This window comes from Phascolarctos cinereus, unplaced genomic scaffold (genome assembly GCF_003287225.1).
Source record: "Phascolarctos cinereus isolate Bilbo 61053 unplaced genomic scaffold, phaCin_HiC Scaffold_4;HRSCAF=312, whole genome shotgun sequence".
Lineage (NCBI taxonomy): Eukaryota > Metazoa > Chordata > Mammalia > Diprotodontia > Phascolarctidae > Phascolarctos > Phascolarctos cinereus.
Window position 1 is genome coordinate 181,360,407 of NW_027555847.1, and position 22,793 is coordinate 181,383,199.

At 36.2% G+C, this 22,793-nt stretch overlaps 1 protein-coding gene across 3 annotated transcripts in view; it reads left to right on the forward strand.

Moving 5' to 3' along the window:
• Positions 1 to 22,793, forward strand: part of TJP2 (tight junction protein 2) — a 120,800-nt gene that overhangs the window by 60,508 nt on the left and 37,499 nt on the right. For all 3 annotated transcript variants that reach the window (XM_021001810.2, XM_078152810.1, XM_021001808.2), the window contains exons 2-5: positions 9,027 to 9,080; positions 15,249 to 15,373; positions 18,982 to 19,084; positions 20,443 to 20,998. In XM_021001810.2, coding sequence (XP_020857469.1) covers positions 9,036 to 9,080; positions 15,249 to 15,373; positions 18,982 to 19,084; positions 20,443 to 20,998 — 829 coding nt within the window. In that variant the 5' untranslated portion in view covers positions 9,027 to 9,035. The remainder of the gene's footprint in view (positions 1 to 9,026; positions 9,081 to 15,248; positions 15,374 to 18,981; positions 19,085 to 20,442; positions 20,999 to 22,793) is intronic.

Below are 22,793 nucleotides of genomic sequence, written 5' to 3' on the forward strand. Positions count from 1 at the left end.
TGTCTGCCTCAGTTTCCTCATCTGTAAAATTGGGATGATAATAATAGCACTAACCTCCCAGCTTTGATATGAAGATGAGACAATATTTGTAAAGCACATTGAACCTTAAAAGGGCTTAAATAAATGCTAGCTATTTATATTTCTCTCCACTGAGTGACTTTATAGACCTATTTTTCTTAGACATTAAAAACTGGAAAAGACTAAATTTACCATCCTGTTACCTTCAGTTCCTCTCCTATCAAGGGAGAAATATATTTCAACTATAAACTATCTAGTCAGGTTATTTTCCTTAAAGTCCCTTGGTTTTTATGTAAAAAAAATGTCTAGAAAGAAGCCATTCAATAACTCTTCCATGGGGAAAACAATAGGGTTTCCCTTTTAACTGACTTAGATAAAACAGCATTTTTTAGGTAAAATTTGTAGAAAAGGTAGTATAAAGAAAGCAGAGATTTTTTTTCTCAGCCGTGTGTTATCAAGCTATGCTACTTTATGTACCCATCCACATTTGGGGATATTCCTAATCTAAAAAACTGAAATTAACCTTTCTTTTTATTCATCTTTCCTTCCCAACAATTGTGGGGACACTGGTTATTTTCCTCTAGCTCTTTTCTTTCTAGATTGCATGAAGCCTACTAAAATTTTTTGTTGCAACATTAACCCATGATAGCCATGTTAAAATTAAATTATTAAAAAAAATTAGTCTAAGGTTAATAATATTTTAGATCAGCAGAACTTGGAAAATACTCTAGTAACTTATATCATTATAACATTGGCCTATAATGGAGCTGTTACAGTTATTGATTATATACTATAGTGTAACTAGTTTTGTACTAGTTACATTTTAGATTACTATGACTTGGAAAACATTATGGTAACTCACTGACTAAGCAACACATTTATAACCATTTCTTATACCTTACAGATGGCTAATTCTATTTATTAAAAAAAATCAAGTATCTGTTGGTTTTCTACTTTGTAGCTTCAGTAAAGCAATTACTAACTAAAATATTTATCTATTTTAATTTGTATTCTAACTGTAAAAGATTTTTAAAAGATGATTAAAATGTTAATGCTACTAAGGAAGAATATCATTTTCAGAAACAATCTATCTATATCTTTCCAGATCTCAGGACACTTCATTAATTTTATTCTGACCTTTTATGATTTAAGATTTTTTTTTAAAAAAAGCTGAAGTTCCTTGCAGCATGTGAAATAAACTAATCCTGTTCCCTTTAAGCTGAATCCTAGGTGCATCAGTTTTGAAGGTGATGTTTTTGTTCCCTAGTCTTGAGGATATTAGGGTTCTCCATTAAAAAAGACTGAAATGGACCTAGATGAATGACTGGTGGTTTTTAGTATCAGCAAAACTTCTTGTTTAATCATTATTTCAGGCATATTTGGAATTCCTAAAAACCCTGGGAAAGCTGTGGCTTCTGAGCATCATACACAAATTTGAGAGATACAAAAACAAATGTTGTGCAGAATGCTATGCTAGGTATTGGAGCATAGAGTTTAGATAAAAACAAATTTAACTATACCCGACCCCAAGCAGTCTATAGTCTAGTCGGGAAGTATGCTGGCCACAAGCATAATTATGGTATATAATCAGAACATTTGATATTACAGGACATAGAAATAATTGCGATATTCACCATTTCATTCACTGTTCACAAATCCTTTTAATGTAATTCTTTCCCTTTAAAAAAAACCTGCTATAAGTTGTAGTAGTAAGCCAGATTGTTTTCTCTTTTTTTTACAAGTGTGATTTCTTAGGGCATTAGGGACCTCCTCTGCTATGTGTAAAGATGTGTTGATGTGTGACATGACAGCAGGATTTGTTGGGTATGTAGGCCAATATTGCATTAGAATTACATAACAATGTGAAGTGATAGAAACTGAAGAAAAGACCTGAACCAGGGGATTCCCCTAACAGATGATTTCCAGCAGCAATGAAGACAGCTGAAGCTCTACATAGGATGTGGATCTGTGCTGTTAAAAAGTTGGGAATTTTGAAAGGATATGTGAGTTCTTTTCATATATATACATATATATATATGTTCTTCTTCCACATTTTTATTATACTTCTTTCTTGGGGGAGATTAAAAAAAAAAGGCCCAGCAGTTATTGCTGATTTCCATGTGATTTTGGTAGCTTTCAATAACATTTTGAAACTTAGTTGATGTTTTCAAATTCTTTAAAAAAAATTATCATATAATCCATGCGTATGAATCAAAGGCTGATGTTTTCAGAACATTGGTTTCCCTGAGACTGAAAATGTGATTCTGTGATAGCTTCTTCCTGGATGTGTTTCAAACACTGCCATTTATGAAATGCTTGTTCATCATTGGGAATTTACTCTTGATGGATATCAGTATTACTGCTTTCATTGTACTGTAGTAATGTGAATTTTTTTCTATGCATATTTGTTACTAGAACATGAAAATTCCTTTGCCTAAATCAATCAATCTATCTATAATATATATAATATGTGTGTATATATGTGTATATATATGTGTGTATATATGTATAGATATAGATATATAGATACATGGTGATTTGGGGGTTGGGGATTCTGTCATTTTCAATCCTAGTTCTTCACATCAGGAGTAGAAATAGTTTCAGAGCCTTTTGTGCATTAATCTGTCAGCACTGGTTAGCATCTCCTTCACTAGCAAGCAGCAGTATATTGTTAAAGGGTTTAATATTTGTTGAGGGAGATAGAGGACAAGACAAATTTTCTGGTGTCACTTTACTGGTGACCTTCCTAGGTGACTTATCTTATATTTAATATCATACTTCATGTTGTATTTCAAATCTATACAGAGTTGTCAAAAGAAATGAGTTAATCAAAAGAATATGCATAAAAATAGTGGTGCAGTGGGTTCAAATCCTACCTTAGACACTGATTAGCTCTGTGGGCAAGTCATTTCCCCTTTCTCTGACTCAGTTTCCTCATCTGTAAAATGAGGGGGTTGTAGCTTCCCTAAGTGGCCTCTAATTTCCTTCCAGTTCTAAATCTATGATCCCATACCTCCTTTTACACATTCCATATAATTCTTTTTTTCCCACACTTCCTCTTCTCTTTCTCAATGTCTCCTATCAGTGAAGACACATTTATTTCTGGAGGAATGAGATTTTTTTTCACATTACTTTCCATCAACCCAGTTTATATCTTATAGGTACCTAATTGTTTATTTTTTGTTTGCCTCATTAGAATATAAACTCCTGAAGGGTAGTGATTGTTTTTTGCCTTTAATTATACTCCTGGTACTTAGCACAAGGCTTGGTATATAGTAAGTGTTTCATAAGTGCTCCTTGGTGATTGACTGGAAAGGGGCAGACAAGCCCCTAAGCCTTAGGGTAAGGTCAAGCATCTTCTCATTCCAACCTCAGGACCTCCTGGGAGGATAGAATAGCTTGATTAAAACATTCCTGCATCCTCATCCTTACTCAAATTCCAGACTTGGGAGGCTCCCTCATGTTGTCTTGATTTTCTATTTTGCAAAGCTTGAGCCAGTAAGAAATATTTGGTTGAGTGGGAACCAATGTTTCTCAACATCCCACCTTCCTTATTTCACATACAGTATTTCTAGTTCCTTTAGCTATGTGAATAGCGACTAACAGTGGTTGAATTCAACATTCATTTATCAAACATTTATCAAGTGCCTATTTTGAGAAGAACACTTGAGCTAGGTTTTGGAGGAGATATAAAGGACATGACTCTGTACCTGCCCACATAGAACTTATTAGGATTAAAAAGAAGATAGTCTTTCCTTCCTCTCCTCATGTGTTCAATTTTCTCTGTACATATTGCCCTCTAAAATATCAACTTTGAGCTTTGTAAATGTTCTCTCTTGAACACAAGAAATATTTCTTTTCTCTATCTCCAGTGCCTAGTACAGTGGCTGGCACATAATGTTTCCCCTCATTGTAGCTTTAAAGTTTATAAAGTGCTTTGTAAATGTTATCTTATTTTCCCCCCTGGCAACAACTTCAGGAGGGGGATGCTATTATTATCTCCATTTTACAGATGAACAAACTGAACCAGACATGTTAAATGCCTTGCCTAGAGTCACACAGCTAGTGTCTGAGGCTGAATTTGGACTCCATTGTGTTGCCTAGCTGCCTACAGTCACATAGTAGGTACTTAATAAATGCTTTTTGAGTTGTCACTTCTTTGCTCAAAAATCTCTTTGGTGGCACTCCTCATTGTTTATATAATAAAATACAAACTCCTGTTCCTGGCATTTAAGATCATCTGTCACCTGGCTTTCACAGACTTTCCCAGACATATCTCCTATTCTTCCCATTTGTGAACTTTTGTGTTCCAGGCAAATTGTGTATTCTCCAAATTTAATGCTCCCGTTTTCCATCCCATATAAACAAGCAAGACTGAAAAGCATTCCCTCCTCTCATCTCTGGGAAAGGAGACTGGAATAAATATTTACATAGCCACCAGTATTTATCAGGTACTGTGCTAAAGTGGTTTTTTTTTTTCCAAACAAATATCTCATTTGATGTCAGCCTCTCAGTCTCTGGTGCCATTGCATTTGTAAATCCTTTCCTGATTTCCCTAGTTGTTAATGTTCTTTTCCTTTTTCTTTGGATTGTATTTAGTTATGTACATTTTGAATCTCCTCCACCCAGGATAAATTTCTTGAAGTCAGGAATGGTTTCTTTCTTTTTTTTTCCCATCTCTAGCATCTAGCACTTTTGAATTAAATAGCCCCTCCAGTGCTGCAGGTTGCAACCATAAATCTTGTATAAATGGTATATACTTCATGCACTAGAGTCCTTGCTCTGATTCTTTTGATACTTCATGGATACCACAGTGAAACATTTAGGACTATCCCTCACTCTTACTACATGACCAGCCAGCCCCCCACATCCTTTTTTTGTTTTTTGCTCATATATGTCTTTGATGATTTTCATGCTACTTCTCAACTGCAAGTCAGCATTTGTAATAGTCTGTGTCTTTCTGTCTCCTTTTGGGTCACCTGTGATTATAATATTTCTATGATTGTGTTTTATTATTTGTCAACAAAGAGCTTCAGCAAGGCAGTATGGTGGTTAAAGATGGGCTTTTGCAGTGGCACATAATAATTGCTTAATAAATACTTATGTATTGATTTTTGTATCATCCCCAAAGAAGTGTAAAATAAAACATTCAGCTAAAAATTGCCTTTTTTTCTTCTGCTTTGGCAACAGCTGCTCTGCATAGTAGCTTGAGAGATATTCTTCCTGTAGTCCTGCATTTAAATCTCTCCAAAACCCCTAAGCAGCTGGCCTGGCAACCAGACTCAGAATATTAATAGCAAATCTGTGACCTTCAGCCACAGATGCAGTTTTCCTAGATTCACATTAGATTCAGATGTAGAGTGTTCCATGGTCTGATTTGAAGAGCCTGGATTCTAGTCTTTGTTCTCCACTGGTAACTTCTGGGAGCATCAGCAAAACTCTGAGTTAGAGTTTAGCAAATTTTACCTCTGAAATGAAGCTTTTTACCTACTCCATATTCCAGAGGAGTAGAAGATTATGAAGTTTTCTGTTTCATAGGAGAAAAAGATGCCATGTAAATTCAAGGCATAATGCTGACTTGGAAGTGCAGGTATAACCATCTCCTCAGCCTGGTAGTTTCTAACTTGTAGCTATGGTAGCCTGAGAGCTGAAAGGGACTTTAGAAATAATCTAATTGAACCCATTCAGTTGACTGAGGAAGAAACAATGGCAGGGGCAGAACACCGGCCCTGGATTTAGGAGTTCAAATCTGACTTCAGACACTTGACACTTACTAGCTGTGTGACCCTGGGCAAGTCACTTAACCTCGATTGCCTCACCACAACAAAAAAAAATGAAAAAGTGGGGTCTGCTTAGTTTTTTTGTCTTTTTGCCCTCACCACCAAGCACAAATCCGTTGAACATCATAGTCCTTAATCAATGTTTATGGAATTGAACTGAATTATTTTTCCACAATCATTTCTACCTCCGTTTTTCTAACTGCAAATTTGAGATGTGATATTAGCCACATATCTGGTATGATAGTTTTGAGGAGTAAATTATTTTTAAAAGTATTTCATAAGGACCATTGAATTTAACTTTTTTGTTTAGTATTCTCTTTTTGAAACTGTTTCATAACTTATTAAATTGAATTGAAATTATGATTTATTTTTCCCTCGAGCTAGAAGGTGATCAAATTTGAGGCGTATTGTTATTATCATTATTTAAAATTATCAGTGCCTTTTATCTTTACATAATTTATTTCTGAATATGCCCCACCCAGTAGGCTTTCCTTTGAAACAAAGGAAAACTGTTGAGCTAACCCTGGTTATGAGAGTATATACAACATCCTTCATCCACAGTGCTGACCTTTCCCCTAGGTAAGGAGAGGAAATGGGTTTCTTTATTTCTTCTCCACCAAGATTGGTCAGAATGTCATTATGATTAACCAGTTATTGAACTGTCATTTCCTTGCTCAAAAATCTCTCCAGTGGCACTCCTCATGGTTTATTTGATAAAATACAAACTCCTGTTCCTAGCATTTAAGACCCTTAAATGTCTAAAGTCTCTACTGGCTGCATTGTATTAGCTGAAGGGGAAGACGAACAAAGTTTAGATAAGACTTGCTTTCTGCCCTCTAACAAAGTCCTTTCCTTTCTTAGACTTGGGGTGCATTGTTCTGAAAGGAGGTTTAGCTGGGTTAGTGGATATAGGAGTACCATGCCTATAAGGTTAGAATTCTGTCTCTGAAGCTAGGGAGAAGACTGGAAAGTTTAAGGAGGCTTCCTCCACTTGGACTAATTGAAGTATAGAGCTCCACTCACTGCTAGAGGAGCCTTTTTTTTTAAGTTTTAATTTTATTAACCGCACTTATATTCTAAACCTCTGGTTCCCCATGTGTAAAATGTAGATACCTCTACTGCTTACAGCACAGGGTTTTGTGGAGATAAAGCACAGTGTAAATGTCCACTATTATTTAAGAAGGAATCTTAATGGGCTAACCTTGGCTATCTCCTGCCCTCAATTTGAACTGTCTTCCCTTGCCCTTCCCCTCCCCCTTGCCTTAGCTTTCCAATTGATACCTGTGAATTATGTCTTTTCCTGGGCCCCAATACCGGGTATTGGATTGCTTTTCCTGGTTGGGAATACATAGACTTGGTAGCATATTGCCTGGGAATTACTCCATAACCAGCCAGTTATCAACCACCAAAGAACACTCCTCTTCTCCCTCCCCAGCCAAATGAATAGAGAAATGACTGTCATTTGACTTACTTTCATGCTAATTAAGTGAGGCCTTTAGGATCCAGGGCAAAATATCTATTCATTTCCTCATTGGTTAAAAGTTTGGTTATCCCTGTTAGGGGGAATTAATCCTCTTTATGACAAATCGAATTTCAATTGCCCAGCTGGGAGCACAGGAATAATTAAAGGGCACTGAGATCTTATTGTGGAGAGCCTTGGATTATAAATAGACTTCCAAAACTGGGACTGCTTATTTTACCTTTGGCCTCATTGTTTTATTGATTGTATGTGTGGTTTACTTAATTTGGTTGGATGAAATGGTAAAGAGTCCAGAGGTGTCCTGCTATTTGTTTTTTCAAACAGTGACAATAGCTGACATTTTTATAATGTTTGAAGATTCCCAAAGTCCTTGTTATCCATTGTCTCATTTGGACCTTGCTGCCAGTTTTACTGAAAAAGGTGACTCTACCTCTAAGCACAGCTGAGTGAGTGAGAAAGTATACCCTTTCACCCAGCTGTGGGATGTGAATCCAGAAAAAAAAATGGTCCTGACTGCAGATCTGTAATTTCCTCCAGTATTTTGTGTTTGGGAATTTTTTTTTTTACCACAGTAGAGCTAGCTCTGGAATAATACAACCATTCTAGTAAGTCACTCCACACATTAATTAGTTGAGCTGATTTAAAAATATATATATATACTAATTAAAATATCATTACATTATTTTGTAAATAAAACAGATTCTAATCAGAGATGAAATGGGTAAATGAGAGGTAATTCTTGTTTCTTTTCTAATTTAACTGGTTTCCTTCCCACAAACCCCACACTGATCCTCTCAGTCTCTGTTTGCCTGCTTTAAGAAAGTATGTGCTTTGGCTTGATTTTGAAGCCTGTGTTTCAATTACCATGGTGCTTTGAAAAGTGAACAGTGACAAGCCTGAAAGCCTGAAAGGCACAGGGGGTGGGGAGAAGTCCTTATAGGAAATTCACCAAAAGTGCTTCTGGTCTTTTAAAAATGTTTTGTCTTCTTTGAAGATCCCCAGGTAGGAGGGACTGACTGTGTTTTCTGGTGCTGAGAGGGAATGGTTGTCATTTTTTTCTATAAACAACCACACTGTTGCCACTCTGTTTCTGCTCCTATTTATTGTGGACACAAATCTCCCTTTGTCAGTCTGTGTCAGGCAAGTGTAAAAGAGATTTCCTAATTACTACCGCGAACTATTGAGTATTTGAGTTACTGGAAACCAGGGAGATAGCATGGATAAAGAAATTGTTAACACTCTTCCTTCCAAAAACCCTTCTGTTCTATTTGTTTTCCCAGAACTGCTAACAAGCCGTAAAGTTCAGGGTCATCTTTTATTCTTACTTTGGCCATTATCATTTCAGCTGAAGATGTCAAGTTAACAGAGGAAATTATGAAATGTGTAGGGGGTGGGGAACAAGGGTAGGGAGTCTGGAAACCTGGGTTCTGATGACTTTGGTGGCCATGCTGTTAGTTTCTAGCTGTGTAACCTTGGATACATAATTTAATCTTTCTTAATTAACATTTTCCTGTCTGCTTTTGAAAGCAGATGATGTTTTAGTTTGGAGGACATAGGTAGAAAAAGATAGGCACTGATTTAAAAAAAATAACAACTTCAAGGTTTTATTTACCAAAAGAATAGCTTAACTGATTCCTGGGTGTTGGGATTCTGTGTGTGTGTTGATATGATTATGAACTCTCATTTCAGTCTCAGTACTTGTCCTGTTGTGCTTTCTGTCTTAATTGGTTTTGTTTATTATATTATAGGCTCCAGGCATGGAAGAGCTGATATGGGAGCAGTATACTGTGACCCTGCAAAAGGTAAGTGTGTTTTCTGCCTTTCAAATGTTGAGGGAAGGAGACAAGCATTTTTTAAGTGCCTAATGTGCCAGGAACTGTGCTAAAAATATTATCTTATTTGATCTTGACAACAGCCCTGTGAGGTAGATGATAATTATTCCCATTTTAGAGTTGAGAAAATTGAGGCAGACAGGTTCAGTGACTTGCCCAGGGTCACACAGCTAGTTAGTGTTTGAGGTCATATTGGAACTCAGGTTTTGACTCCAGGCCCAGCTCTTTATCCATGGTGCCACCATGTTGGAATGTTGTTTTCAAAACTATAATATTAACTCTATTCATGTGTATATATATATAGTTTCAGCAGCGATAATATAAACCAAACTCATAATTAATGTTATTAAGACTAGTAATGCATTGTAAGGACTTTCTAGTACAAAATTGCTATCAAGAAAGATAGGTACACAAGTTTTTGATGATTAAGTAAATAGAACATGAGATTGAATTTTTTTTGGCCTTCTAACAACAAGAATTATGCATCATTTAGAGAAGCCCTTTAGTCTATTCACTTCCCAGCAAGACTGGGTAAAGCACAATTAAAATCTTTTGGGGGATACATAGGAAAGGAGGGAACTTGGGAAAAGACTCTATAGTATCTGCCAGTGTCCCTCTTGCAGGTTCATAGGACATTCCACAATGAGTTCTAAGTCCAAACTAAATTAAAGAGTACTGACCTAGGAGTCAGGAAATTTGGGCTTTAATGATAAAGAGATTTTGGATTTTTATAGTGTTTTGACTTTTGCATATATTGACTCATTTTATCCTCATGACTGCCCTGTAAAACTAGGCAAAGCAGTAGTTTTAGAAGCAATATAACTGAAGGCTGTGATTGACCCAGTATGTCATAGTCAGTGGCAGAGCTGACTAGAACCTGGGTTTCCTGATGTTGGGTCCAGCTTTTCTTTGCCTCCTGCATTATGGGTCTTGCATACCAGCTTAGGCAATCAATCCATTTGACCTCTCTCTGGGTCTTAATTTCTTCCTTTGTAAAATGAAGGGGCTAGATAATATAATTTGGCCCTGATATCTTATCTCTTGCTGAACTATATTTCCTTTATTCATTCAGTTCACTCAAGACTTTAGTGAACCTCAAAAGGTTCCTTCCAGCTCTACAGTTCTGTAATTCTCAATTAAGATTAAAAGTATAGTCAGGATCCTATTTTTTTCCACTCTATGATTCATTGCCTAATTTCAGGTTTTTTTAGCATTTAATACATAGTCTATATACTCCATTATTTTGGACTTGTTCACATATTACCTTGGAATCATTCCCTAGATCCCCTCTGTATGTGTATAGATCTTGTGTTTCTTTCAGTTTAATTCCTTAAGAACCAAGATGAACCTTTCTACAGTCTCCATGCTTTTGCATATAAGCTGTCTCCCATACCTTTAATTAATTAATTAATTCCAGGACTTGTAACTTTTCAGCTTAAGTACTGTCACCTGCTTTCCTGACCTCCCAAGTTGCTGGTGTCCCCCATTACCTTGTATTTGTATACAGATTCATATATTTATTGATTTCTGTATATACACACATTCGTGTGTACATGTGGGTATATGCTCACACAGAACCTGGCATAATGGATGGAGTTGGGAGTACCCAAATCCACATCTGACCATGTGTATGACCAGAACAGGAGCAAGTCACTGAATCTTTCATTGCCCCTAGGCAACTCTATTAAGATTATAAATTGCAGGGCTGGTGCCATCTACATTTGTAGAGAAAGTATCTCACCATCTGCTTCTTATAGGAATGAAGTCACAGGTCCAGCTTACCCTCCAAATATTTTGTATATAGTTAGGTACATGCATACTGTTTCACCTGATAGAATGTGAATTCCTTGAGGGTTGAGACTGTTTCAGTTTGTTTTTATATCCGTAATGAACAGCCTGGCACATAGAAAATGCTTAATTTTGATTGATAAATTTTTCTCCAATAATGTAGTTTCCTTTTCAGCTATGGTGCTGGGAATTGGATAAAGGGAAGATCCTTCACTGCTAAGTGCAGGCCTATACAACCTGTGGCCCTCCAAAGGATTTGGGGTGACCTGTGAAAAATGTAGAGGAAAACATCCTCCACATTTTTCTCAGGCCACCTGAAATGCTTTAGTGTGCCATGAAGCAGCTTGTGTGCTGTAGGTTGTGAAGCCCTGGCTAAGTGTAATGAGAGGACTTCTTTAAGGTCCATGACTGCTATTTTTCAGTATAAACCTCCCTGTGTTATTTTATTGTACCAGCCAGTCAGTCAAATCAATAGCTATATATTTGGTAACATGTTGTTGTTTAGTCATTTTTCAGTCATATCTGACTTTTCATGACTGCGGTTTTCTTGGCAAAGATACTAGAGTGGTTTGCCATTTCCTTCTCTAGCTCATTTTACAGATGAGGAAACTGAGGCAAACAGGGTGAAGTGACTTGTGCAGGGTCACATAGCTAGTAAGTGTCTGAGGCCAGATTTGAATTTGGTAAGATGAGTCTTCTTGACTTTAGTCCTAGCACTCTATCCATTGCACCATCTAGTGTCCCAAGCTGTTAGAAAAAAGTATATAACTTCATATTTTTATTAGTGGTTTGTGATTACCTGGTTTCTCTTTAGTTGCTTTTTAGTTCCCTGAATTCAATCTAACAAATACAGGAGAATATTCTTAATTTTTCTGTTTTCCTTTGGAGACAAGGATTTCCATGTTGGATTAAGCTTAATCAAATACTGTATTTAAAATATATTTTGAAAGATATAAGTAGATGTTTCAAAAATATTTAAGTATTTTGTCACAGAGTTCTGGACACTTCACAGGTGTAATCAAATTTAAATATACTTCCTATGTCTAAGAGGGTGGTTAAAAGCTGTACTTAATTATATGTGGTTATTTTATAGGATTTCAAAAATAGATTTGTAGTCTATAAACTTTGTGATTTTTCTTTTGTCTTTAGGAAATCAATTATCCTTGCCACTCTGTATTTAAAAGGAAGTACTATATAATTTTAAAGGTTGCAGAACATCTATTTTATTGGTCCAAATATAGCCTGTATTTTTCTTCCCAATTTGGCATGTATAAAATAAGTGCGGTCAATAATCAGTTTTATTCTTTTAGAATATATATCTCATACATATACATATATATATACACACACACACACACACACACATACACACATATATACATATATAAATATATTCTTTTTTCTTTCAAAGAGATCTAATTCTGGGAGAACAAAAGGTCAAGAATATCAAGGGAATCAATGGGGAAAAAAAAGAAACAAGGCAGCCTAGTAGTACCAGATTTCAAACCGTATTACAAAGCAATAGTCATCAAAACAATCTGGTACTCGATAGGAAATAGAGTAGTTGATTAGTAAAATAGAATAAGTACATAATATACAGAGGTAAATGACCACAGTACCTAGTCTTTGATAAACCTAAAGATACAAGATTTGGGGGTAAGAATTCACTATTCATCAAAAACTGCTAGGAAAACTGGAAAGTATTCTGGAAGAAACTAGGCTTAGATTAATATCTCATTATATACCAAGATAAGGTAAAAATGGATTCATGATTTAGATATAAAGGGTCATATAAATAAATTAGGTAAGCACAAGGAAAAAAAATTACCTGTGATATCTATGGGTAAGGGATGCTTTTATGACCAAATGAGACCATGAGGTAAAATGGATAATTTTGATTATATGAAATTAAAAAGTTTTTGCCAAAATGAGAAAAGCAGGAAACTGAGAAATTTTATGGCAAGTTTCTCTGATAAAGGTCTAATTTCTTAAATATTTAGGGAACAGAGCCAAATTTATGAAAAATAAGAGCCCTTCCCCAATTGATAAATGCAAAGGATATGAACAGGCAGTTTTCAGAAGAAATCAAAGTTATCAAAAGTCACATGAAAAAATGCTTTAAACCAATAATAATTAGAGAAATGCAAATTAAAGCAACTGAAGTACTTGCCTACACCTATCAGATTGGCTAACATGAGAGAAAAGGAAAATAAGAAATGCTGGATGGAATGTGGAAAAATAGGTACATTAATGCACTGTTGGAGCTGTGAACCAGTCCAATCATTCTGGAAAAAAATTTGAATTGTGCTCAAAGGTCTATAAAACTGCATACAGCAATACTACTACTAGGCCTGTACCTCAAAGAGATCAAAGTTAAAGGGAAAGGACCTTTATGTACAAAAATATTTATAGCTGCTTTTTTTGTGGTGCCAAAGAACTGGAAATGGAGGGGATGCTCACCATTTTTGTGGTATATGATTGTGATGGAATACTATTTTGCTATAAGAAATGACAGGGCAGCTAGGTGGTGTCTGGATAGAGCACTGGCCCTGAAGTCAGGAGGACCTGAGTTCAAATGTGGCCTCAGACCAAATACTTGATCCGTACTATCTGTGTGACCTTGGGCAAGTCACTTAACCCTGACTGCCTCACTGAAAAAAAAATGATGAGGGGGATGGTTTCAGAAATACCTGGGAAGACTTATATCAGCTGATGCAAAGTGAAATAAGCAGAACTAGGAGAACATTGTACACAATAATAGCAATATTGTAATGATGACCAACTGTAAAAAAAGACTTATCTACTCTGACCAATGCAATGATCCACAACAATTCCAAAAGACCACTGATGAAAAATGCTATCTACCTCTAGAATGGGAACTGATTACCTCTGAGTGCAGATTGAAGCATATTTTTTTACGTTATTTTTCTTGCTTTTTTCAACATGGCTAATATGGAAATGTATTGCATGACATCACATGTAAATGGGTATCATCGCCTGCCTTCTCAATGGATTGGGGAGGGATTGGAGGAAGAGAGAGAATTTGGAACTGAAAATAAAGAAAAAAATTGAATGCCAAAAGTAAATAAATGAATAAACACTCTTAAAAATAAATAAACTAAAAACAACAACAACAAAGAGAGCCTATTTGGGAAGGAGGTAAATATTTTTGGACTTCAATGGCACCTCTAAGAGGCAGCCTAACCCTAGTATGTAGAGAACAGGCTTAGAATTGGTAACACCTCTATTCAGATTCTGTCACTAACATTGGCTTGTGATTCTGGGAAAGTCACTTAACTGTTCAGTTCTCAAGACTATCATTTGCAGATTTTCATTTGTTGAAGGAATTTCCTTCCTTAAGATTTCCCCTACACCGGAAGTCCTCAATTTTTTAGTCTTAAAAATTATTGAGGATCCCTTTAGAGTTTTAACAATTACTGAAGACCAAGAGCTTTGTTCATGTAGGTTATATCAATATTTACTATATTGGGTATTAAAATGAACAAAAATGTAAAATACCCTTTTCAAAAGAACAATCATATGCCCATTGAAAGTTAACACAAGTAATATTTTTATGCAAAATAATTTTCCAAAACAAAAAATTTATGAGAATGACATTGTTTTATGTATTTTTGCAAATCTGAAGTATGACTTAACAGAAGACAGTATATCCGCTTTAGCATTCATTCCGTTGCAGTATGTTGTTTTGATTGAAATTTTCATGTAAAGATCTGGACTCACAGAGATATTAGCTGGAAAAGAGAGGAGTATTTTTATTAAAATATTAGGCAAATAATATCTTGGTATTATTATGAATATTATTTTGACCTTGAATACCCAATAAAAGGGTCTCAGCGTCCATTGGGGTTTCACAAACCACACTTTGAGAACTATTTGCCCATGTCAACAAAAGCATAGATCACACTTACTAGCTGTGTGACCCTGGGCAAATTACTTAACCCCAATTGCCTTAAAAAAAAAAAAAGCATAGACCAGCTCAGATGGAAATCTTTCTGTTTCAGGCCAGTATGACTAAAGCAGTTGCCTTTTCCATTCCTACTGAAATAGTGATATTAATGCTAAGTAACACCTTCCATCTTCTGCTAGCTTGGATCGCTGTCTTGGTCTATATTATCATTTTTCTCTCTTAGATTTTAGAAGATGGGATCATTTCAATGGTGATTTTGAAGTTCTAATTCTGCCTACCAACTGTGGCATACTTCTTTACTTGTTGCCTAGCAATTGGTTCTACCCTTATATTCCTATGAGTACTTATATTGAAATATGAATATTCTACACGGAACGAATTTCTGCTCACTTTTCTCATCCACTTTTTTCTTGTTATAAAAGGATTCCAAAAGGGGATTTGGTATCGCTGTGTCTGGGGGAAGAGACAATCCCCACTTTGAAAATGGTGAAACATCAATTGTTATCTCAGATGTACTTCCAGGTGGGCCTGCAGATGGACTACTTCAGTAAGTGTGTTTGTTTCTTCTTCCTCTACAGATTTGTCTACAGATATGAAGGTTCTGATTTGATTAATTTATTTTAAATTAGATCTCTTTTTAGGTTTAAAATGGGCCCAGGACATGGGAAAATGCCCAAGTCTCACTAACAATAAAATAAATAGCAAATGAAAATAACTCTTAAATTTTCATCCAAGACCTTTTAAACCAGAAAAGATGAATGTAAAAAGTTCAGTCTTACTGGGGCTATGGTGTAACAGGCACAGAAACATCGATCTTTTGGGGGGATCACACTTTGGCAAGTGTCTACTCTACATCTGTAAAATGATGGGGTTGTATTCAACTGCCTCAAAGATTCCTTCCTATTATCCTATGTCCTATGAAAATGTAACAAGAATTACAAAACATTCATTTACTCTTTAACCTATTGCTTTCACTTTTTGGTAGGTGTTTTTACTTTTTTGGTATTTACCACCCCTCCACCAAGAAATTAAATTTTTGAAGAGGGTAGGGTAATTTGTGTAAAAGTTGTTCCTATTTATAATGGGGGAGGGAGGAGAGGAAATAACCCAAATACCTCACAATTGGGAAGTGAATAAGCAAACTATGCTATATTAATCAGATGGAATGTCATATAAATATTAAAAATTAAATGTATACTGTGTACTGTGTCGATAAATACGCTTGAAGCGTCAGGTGAAAATATAATATGTAAGCAGTGATGACAGCTATCTAAAATAGATCCAAAGATAATTTGGAATGATGAAAAGTTTAGCACAAAGGTTTTTAACCTTTTTTCTGTCATGGACGCCTTCTCAGAAATTTTCAAGTGCATAAGATGAAATACCTAGTATTATAAAAGAAACCTATTATATTGAAATATATTATATAAACATTATATTATATTATATTATATTATATTATATATTATATTATATTATATTATATTATATTATATTATATTATATTATATTATATTATATTGAAATCGTTATCTATCTATGTTAGGAAAGCTTGGTTGAAAATTCTATATATGAAGCAACCTGGCATTGTGGATAGAAGGGTAGTCTCAGAGTCAGGAAGACCAGGATTCAAGTTTTATCTTTGGACCTGGGCCAGTCGCTGTACTCAAGGACTTCTTAGCACTCAACACAATTAGTTGCAAAGAAGGCAGAGTCAGTTTCCTCACTCATGGAGTTGATTAAACCAATGAAATCACGGGTTCAATCCCTATCTATTTATTTTCCTGTGTGTCTTTGGGAGAGAATTCAGAATAGGGATTCCAAGTCATTGTTTTCTGAACTCCCATCCCCACTTTGGGCACATCTTAAATCAAAAGACCATGTCACCATGAAGAAATATTTGGATAAGAAATAAGAAGCAAACAGAAGTCTTTGGTTTTATGAGATATAATGGAGAAGAACAAACAATAAAATCCTTTTATTTTCATTTTCTCCCTGCTTTCTCCTCAATAACCCTCCCTCAAATTTCTTTTACTAAATGCTGCTATCTTTATTGAAAAATAGAGTGCAGTGTTAAATGGTTCCTAATGTTTTCTCTAGTTGTAGGTTCTGCCTTTAGAGAATTCAGTTATGTAGATTTTTTTTTTGGGTTAGGCAGTGGGGTTAAGTGACTTGCCCAGGATCACATAGCTAGTAAGTGTTACGTGTCTGAGGCTGGATTTGAACTCAGGTCCTCCTGAATCCAGGGCCGGTGCTCTATCCACTGCACCACCTAGCTGCCCCAAGTTATGTAGATTTTTAAAAAGCTATTTTTGCAATATCTTTGGATAGCTCTATAGTTTTGTTTTGTTTTTTGGCATGGAGATGGGCAGGAAAGTAACGTAAGTCATTTGAATAGTTCCTACTAAAAACCAGTGAGATGTGATTTCAGCTATCTTGAGTGCATAATAAAGAAAGGTTCTCAAATTTGACTGTTGGGATTCTAAGACAAAGGTCCTTAACCTTTTTTGTCATGGACGCCTTTGGCAGTCTGTTGAAGTCTATGGATCCTTTCTCTACAGAATGCTTTTAAAATGCATGAAATAAAATACATAGGATTGCACAGGAAACATTATAGTGGAATACTGTTAGCAAAATATACATTTTATTTTTTTAAAAAAGCTAATATATTGCAGGTTAAGAACTTCTGGGGCTAGGCTCTCTTAAAAGTTTTTGCTTTGTTTTGTTTTTGAGAAAACAGATATACAAGGGCCAAAGGCCTTTCTTAACAACTCAGTCCTTTATAGGGGGTCAATTTAAGGCTACCTGATCTGGACCTGGAAAACAAGGAGGATGACCAGAACCCCTGGCCCCTACCTTGTGACCATTTCATTTCTGGCACCCAGCCTAAAACCCAGGTCATTAGCACCATCTTCTTGGTATTTCTGGCTACCAATCTTCCTCTGGTTTTCTCCCACCCAAATTCCAGCAGGATACAAGTTTTCTGTGCCATCTTCCTTTTCCAGGTCACCTGATTCAAGTGCACCAACTTTTAGGTATTTTAAAAGGGAATTAATTACAAAGCACTACAAGGAAAATATTTTTCTAAAGGAGAGAAAGTCATTTAATAACAGACAAAAGAATGTGTTTTGGAAATTGTAAATGTTCTTAGAATATTTCCCTAAACCTAAATATCTTAAATTGTTTTTCTTAGTTTTTTTCTTCCTTCTTAGTCTTGGCCGTGGCTTAGTTCCAGTGTATTTGTCATGGCTTTAGCTGTCCAGGCTACTGTCTTAACCCTCTGGATCCTTTTGAAGGTGGTGGGTTAGGAATCTTATGCAACTACTGTGAGAAAGGTTCATACTATTTTCCCATAGTACTACTACAGCTCATTCATTCCCAGAATGCCTCACATTGCTCATGGCTTGTGAAAGTCCCTGGACCTACTCACTTCCCTTCTGGGACAGACTTTTCCCAAAGGTATTTGTTATACCTCACCCTGGTCCTAAGGCTTTCTATGCACTGACCTATGAAAGCTAATGTTTCTTATACTTCTTCCCATGTCTCTGTTCTGGTGGGTCTGCCTGAAATGTATTTCACTAATTAGACTTTTTTGGTTGCCTGGTTCTAGATGATCAAATCACTGCTGCCTGTACCCTACCTTGGTCTTGGTGCCTTAATGCTATGGTCCATGCCAGACCACTGACTCTGTGGCACACTTTGTAGCTTTTAGCTGATCTCTCCCTAGTCCCCTACTCAGTGACTGAATAGATACATATCCTGGAGCTAAACAATTTTAAGAGCCTTTTCTTGTTCTCCTCTAGGTATCTAACCACTTTCACTATTTTAAGGAAAAGAATCACTAGGCTCCTCCTCCCTGGGATGACTTCTAAAGACTATATGCCCTTTACTGTATACAAAAGAAAGCTACATTGACATAAAACAGTATCATCATATCTTGGTAACTGGAGAAAGTATATTCATAATAGGTTTTTCTAAATTCTTTCAGATTGATAGGATCCTTCAGACTTAAGAGTTGTAATTTATTTGCTTTTGAGATATAGCATTGATGAGTATCAGTCATTAAATGTTTAAAATTGCTTTATGCTTAGAAGTGACCTAAAATTATTTTAGCTGAGAAGTTTATCATAATTCATTGTATATTTTTGTTTATAGAGAAAATGACAGAGTGGTTATGGTTAATGGCACCCCCATGGAGGATGTACCGCATTCGTTTGCTGTTCAGCAGTTGAGAAAAAGTGGGAAGATAGCTGCTATTGTAAGCCATGGATTCACACTCAGTTTTGTTTCAGTAGTTTTTTGTTTCTGTGCCCAGAAGAAAATTACCACTTTTAACCATCTCAAAGAATTACATAATCCAGAATCCAATTGCTTTTGTGTTTTTAATGCTGTTTTTCATATGTATGTACATGTGCTTTGAGTTTGAATGGGCAGAGTGGTTTTTAAAGGAAAGGATGGAAGAGACTTTTGGGGAGGTTTTTTTGTCTCTCCCCCCCATCTCCCTTAAGCTACTAACTTGTCAAAGCATATCATTCTAGGTTCAATGACAACCTACATTTTTTGAAAAATGAAATAGCTTATGAAAAGGTTAGAGTATATGGCAAGAATAAAAATAAAATAGGATAAAGGATTTTAAGTCATTTAAAAAGGGTTCTACATATTTAAGGGATTTATTACGATAAATAATTTTTGAAGGAAATAATTTTTTGAAGGAAAAAATAAGCTTACTTGAATAACAAAGCATGATGGCACAGTTCCTGTACCAATAGTGAACTCAATATGTATACTAGTAAGCAAAGGGACAGCTTTTGTTTTATTTCTCTAAAATTGTACAGAAGCTTATTTTTCTTTTTTCTTTTTGGTGAGGCAGTCGGGATTAAGTGACTTGCCTAGGATCACATGGCTAGTAAGTGTCAAATGTCTGAGGCTGGATTTGAACTCAGGTCCTCCTGACTCCAAGACCAGACCTCTATTCACTAGCTGCTCCTTATTTTTCTTTCTTTACATCCACACATGACTAACAGTTCTGAATTCCCCCATTCCCTATCTGTACTCCAGTGGAACCCTTGTGTCTAGGGACTATAGCTGAGTAAAACAGATAAACACAGTGATCATATCTGACAATATAAGCCTCATTTTGTACCTATAGTCCATCACCTCTGCCAAAGACAAGGCTTTTTGCTGCATATGTTGTTTCGGTTGTTGCAAGTGTGCAGCTTTCTCATGATAAGCAAATTCACATATAAAAAGAAGCAAATTTAAGTATTACCAATCTCTTTGATGTATAATGCTAACGTTCTAAAGAAGTGCGTCAGTTAACATGGAATATTAATGAGAAAAAAGAATTTTGAATAAATAAATGAATATAGATATAAACATCAAAGATATATTTTATCTTTACTAGGCTAGAAACACTTGAAGGAAAAAGATTATCTACATTGTTAATTCTATATTTATTAGAAATAAGTGCATAAGTAATAATCTTACTTATTGGAAATAAGAATATTTCACAGTGATCTGAGTTTTCAAATTTAGCTTTGAGCGGGAGCAGATTCTAATAGGAATGGTATTTTTATGACTATACTGCATTTTCATTGCAAGTGCTTACGTCAACAGGTTGTCAAGAGACCCCGCAAAGTGCAGCTTGCTCCTCTAAGGGGCAGCCCTTCCATGGATCCAGATGAACAGGCTTTTCATGTAATGGATGACCAGGCAGAGTTTGATGGCAGAAGTGCCCGCAGTGGATACAGTGAGAGGAGCTGGCACAGCGGCAATGGAGTATATAGCCGCAGTTGGGAAAATAGCCCTGAAAGAAGACTTCCCTATGACCAACCTCGTGACCAAGAAAGGAGCTACAGCCGTGACCGGAGCCGGGGTCGGAGTCTGGAGAGAGGTTTAGATCAGGACTATAGAAGAGAAAAGAGCCGAGGCCGAAGCATTGACCGAGATGATAGTTATGACCGTGGCTATCGAAGGGATTACAGTCCATCTGTGGAGTACAGCCAGAGGCATCCGTCTAATATTAGATATGAGATGAGGGGCCACAGTCGAGACCAACTGAATTCCGGAAGTCCCACTCCTGAGATGCAGCGGCGTCGGCCAGATCACATGGAGCAGCATGATATAGAAAGACCCATCGATGTTCTTTTGACAAAAAGCAAACCCAATGAAGGTAGTGATGGTTTATTACATGCAAATTCCTTCTGAAATAGTATGATATTAAAATGATGTCTTTTTTGAGGCAAAAGTCCATAGACACATTCCTTTTGAAAGGAGATGGCTCCATAAAGAAGTCAGTACATAGGGCAAAAAGAGAGAAAATAGAGTCAATAGTTTGGCCACAGGTTATAGATTCATAGGGTTTAGAAAGGGCTTGTTATCTAGTCCAACCCTTTTATTTTACAGATGAGGACACTATATCCCAGAATGGGGAGGCGAGTTGTCCAAAGTCACACAGGCAGTAAGTAGGGGAGCCAGGATTTGAATTTAGCTTTTCTGAATCCAAATGCAGTGCGTATCCTTCTGATTCAGCAGCCAAAGAATCATGATAACACAGGGTTGTCTTTATAGTCACTTGTTTTCTTCTCACTCTTCCATTTCTCTTCCATGTCTCTGACTGTCCCAATTAAGAAAGAAATAAGAGGTTTGTGGGGGGAGAGGTCTATATTATTTATCCCGGCGTAAATTGTTTTGCTTTAGAAGCTTCTATAAAAGCTACCAGTCTTTGTAAGTGGCTGGATTTATTTTCCTTGAAGAAAAATAAATTTTTAAAAGACCTCTTCTATCACTTATACAAATGTCTTTCTAATGTTCTTTTGAAAGAAATCTCTTTGACAGCTTACAGAAATGGCCAGAGGGGACATTTTTGCATGTGCGCACATGAGCATGCACCCTCCCCCCAAATATTCCTCCCCAAGTGATTATTTCCCCAAAGAAGCTCCTCTCCAAACTTATAAGTAACAGAAAAATAGTATTCAATGCACAGAGATTCTGTTTACATGCCACCTTTGTTAAAAGACCTATCTAATTTATAAAATCAGGTATGTCTACTATAAAAGCTGCTAGGGTTTATTTATTGTTGTTTTACAAGCATGAGACAAAGACTGTTTATTCACATGGGCCAAAATAGCCAATCACTTATCCTGGCACTTTTTTGATTGATTCTAAGGTGCTCAGAATTAGATTGATGTGGCTCCAGGTTAGCTGCTCCTTGGCTTCTGGTATTCTCTGCAACATAGCTTATAGGGATGTCTTATTTGTCTCTATCTGTGCCCCATTTTAGTAGGACTCATTTTGGTTTTGCAAGGAAGAAGGTTAGATTCTTTAACCTTATAACATCAGGAAAAATATAGCTTGATTTGTATTTAAATCTAATTGGTGTTCAAAGGACACATCATATCGGTCAGTTCTGGGCTGTTTTTTGAGGGGAAGGGGTGCTGTTTTGTTCTAAATAAAAGAGTGTAAAGGGCCTGGTTATATAACTGTATAGAAATGGTTGACTGAGGGAATGTTATTTTCTGGGACAGAATTTAGAGTGTCACATTACTAGGAGTGAAAGCTAAGAACTCTCCTTTCAGCAGGCTCTTTTGTCAGCACTGTACTTGAAAAGTTCAATTTAGGGGAGTGTGAAGACCTTAACTATTCACCATGACAGGGCACAAAGCAAGCACCCTTCCTTGCCCTGATAAATGAAAGACTTAAAAACAGTGTGAGAAAAGGAATAAGTGAATTCATTGTTATTATAAGGGCACTGTTCAGTACTGACTTTTCTCCAGTGGATCATGCCAGCAGCTTAAATTTCACCTTACAGAACTTCCCACTTATACCCTACCTCAGTGAACCTAGAGAAAAGGTCCCTTGGCTTTTCAGCATCATTGACTTCTCTAAGATACCCAATTATTTCTTCTGGTCTGTTCTGTCCTCTTTACATGGATGTTGTTTCTTTCTCTTTTCCCATATTTCAGCCT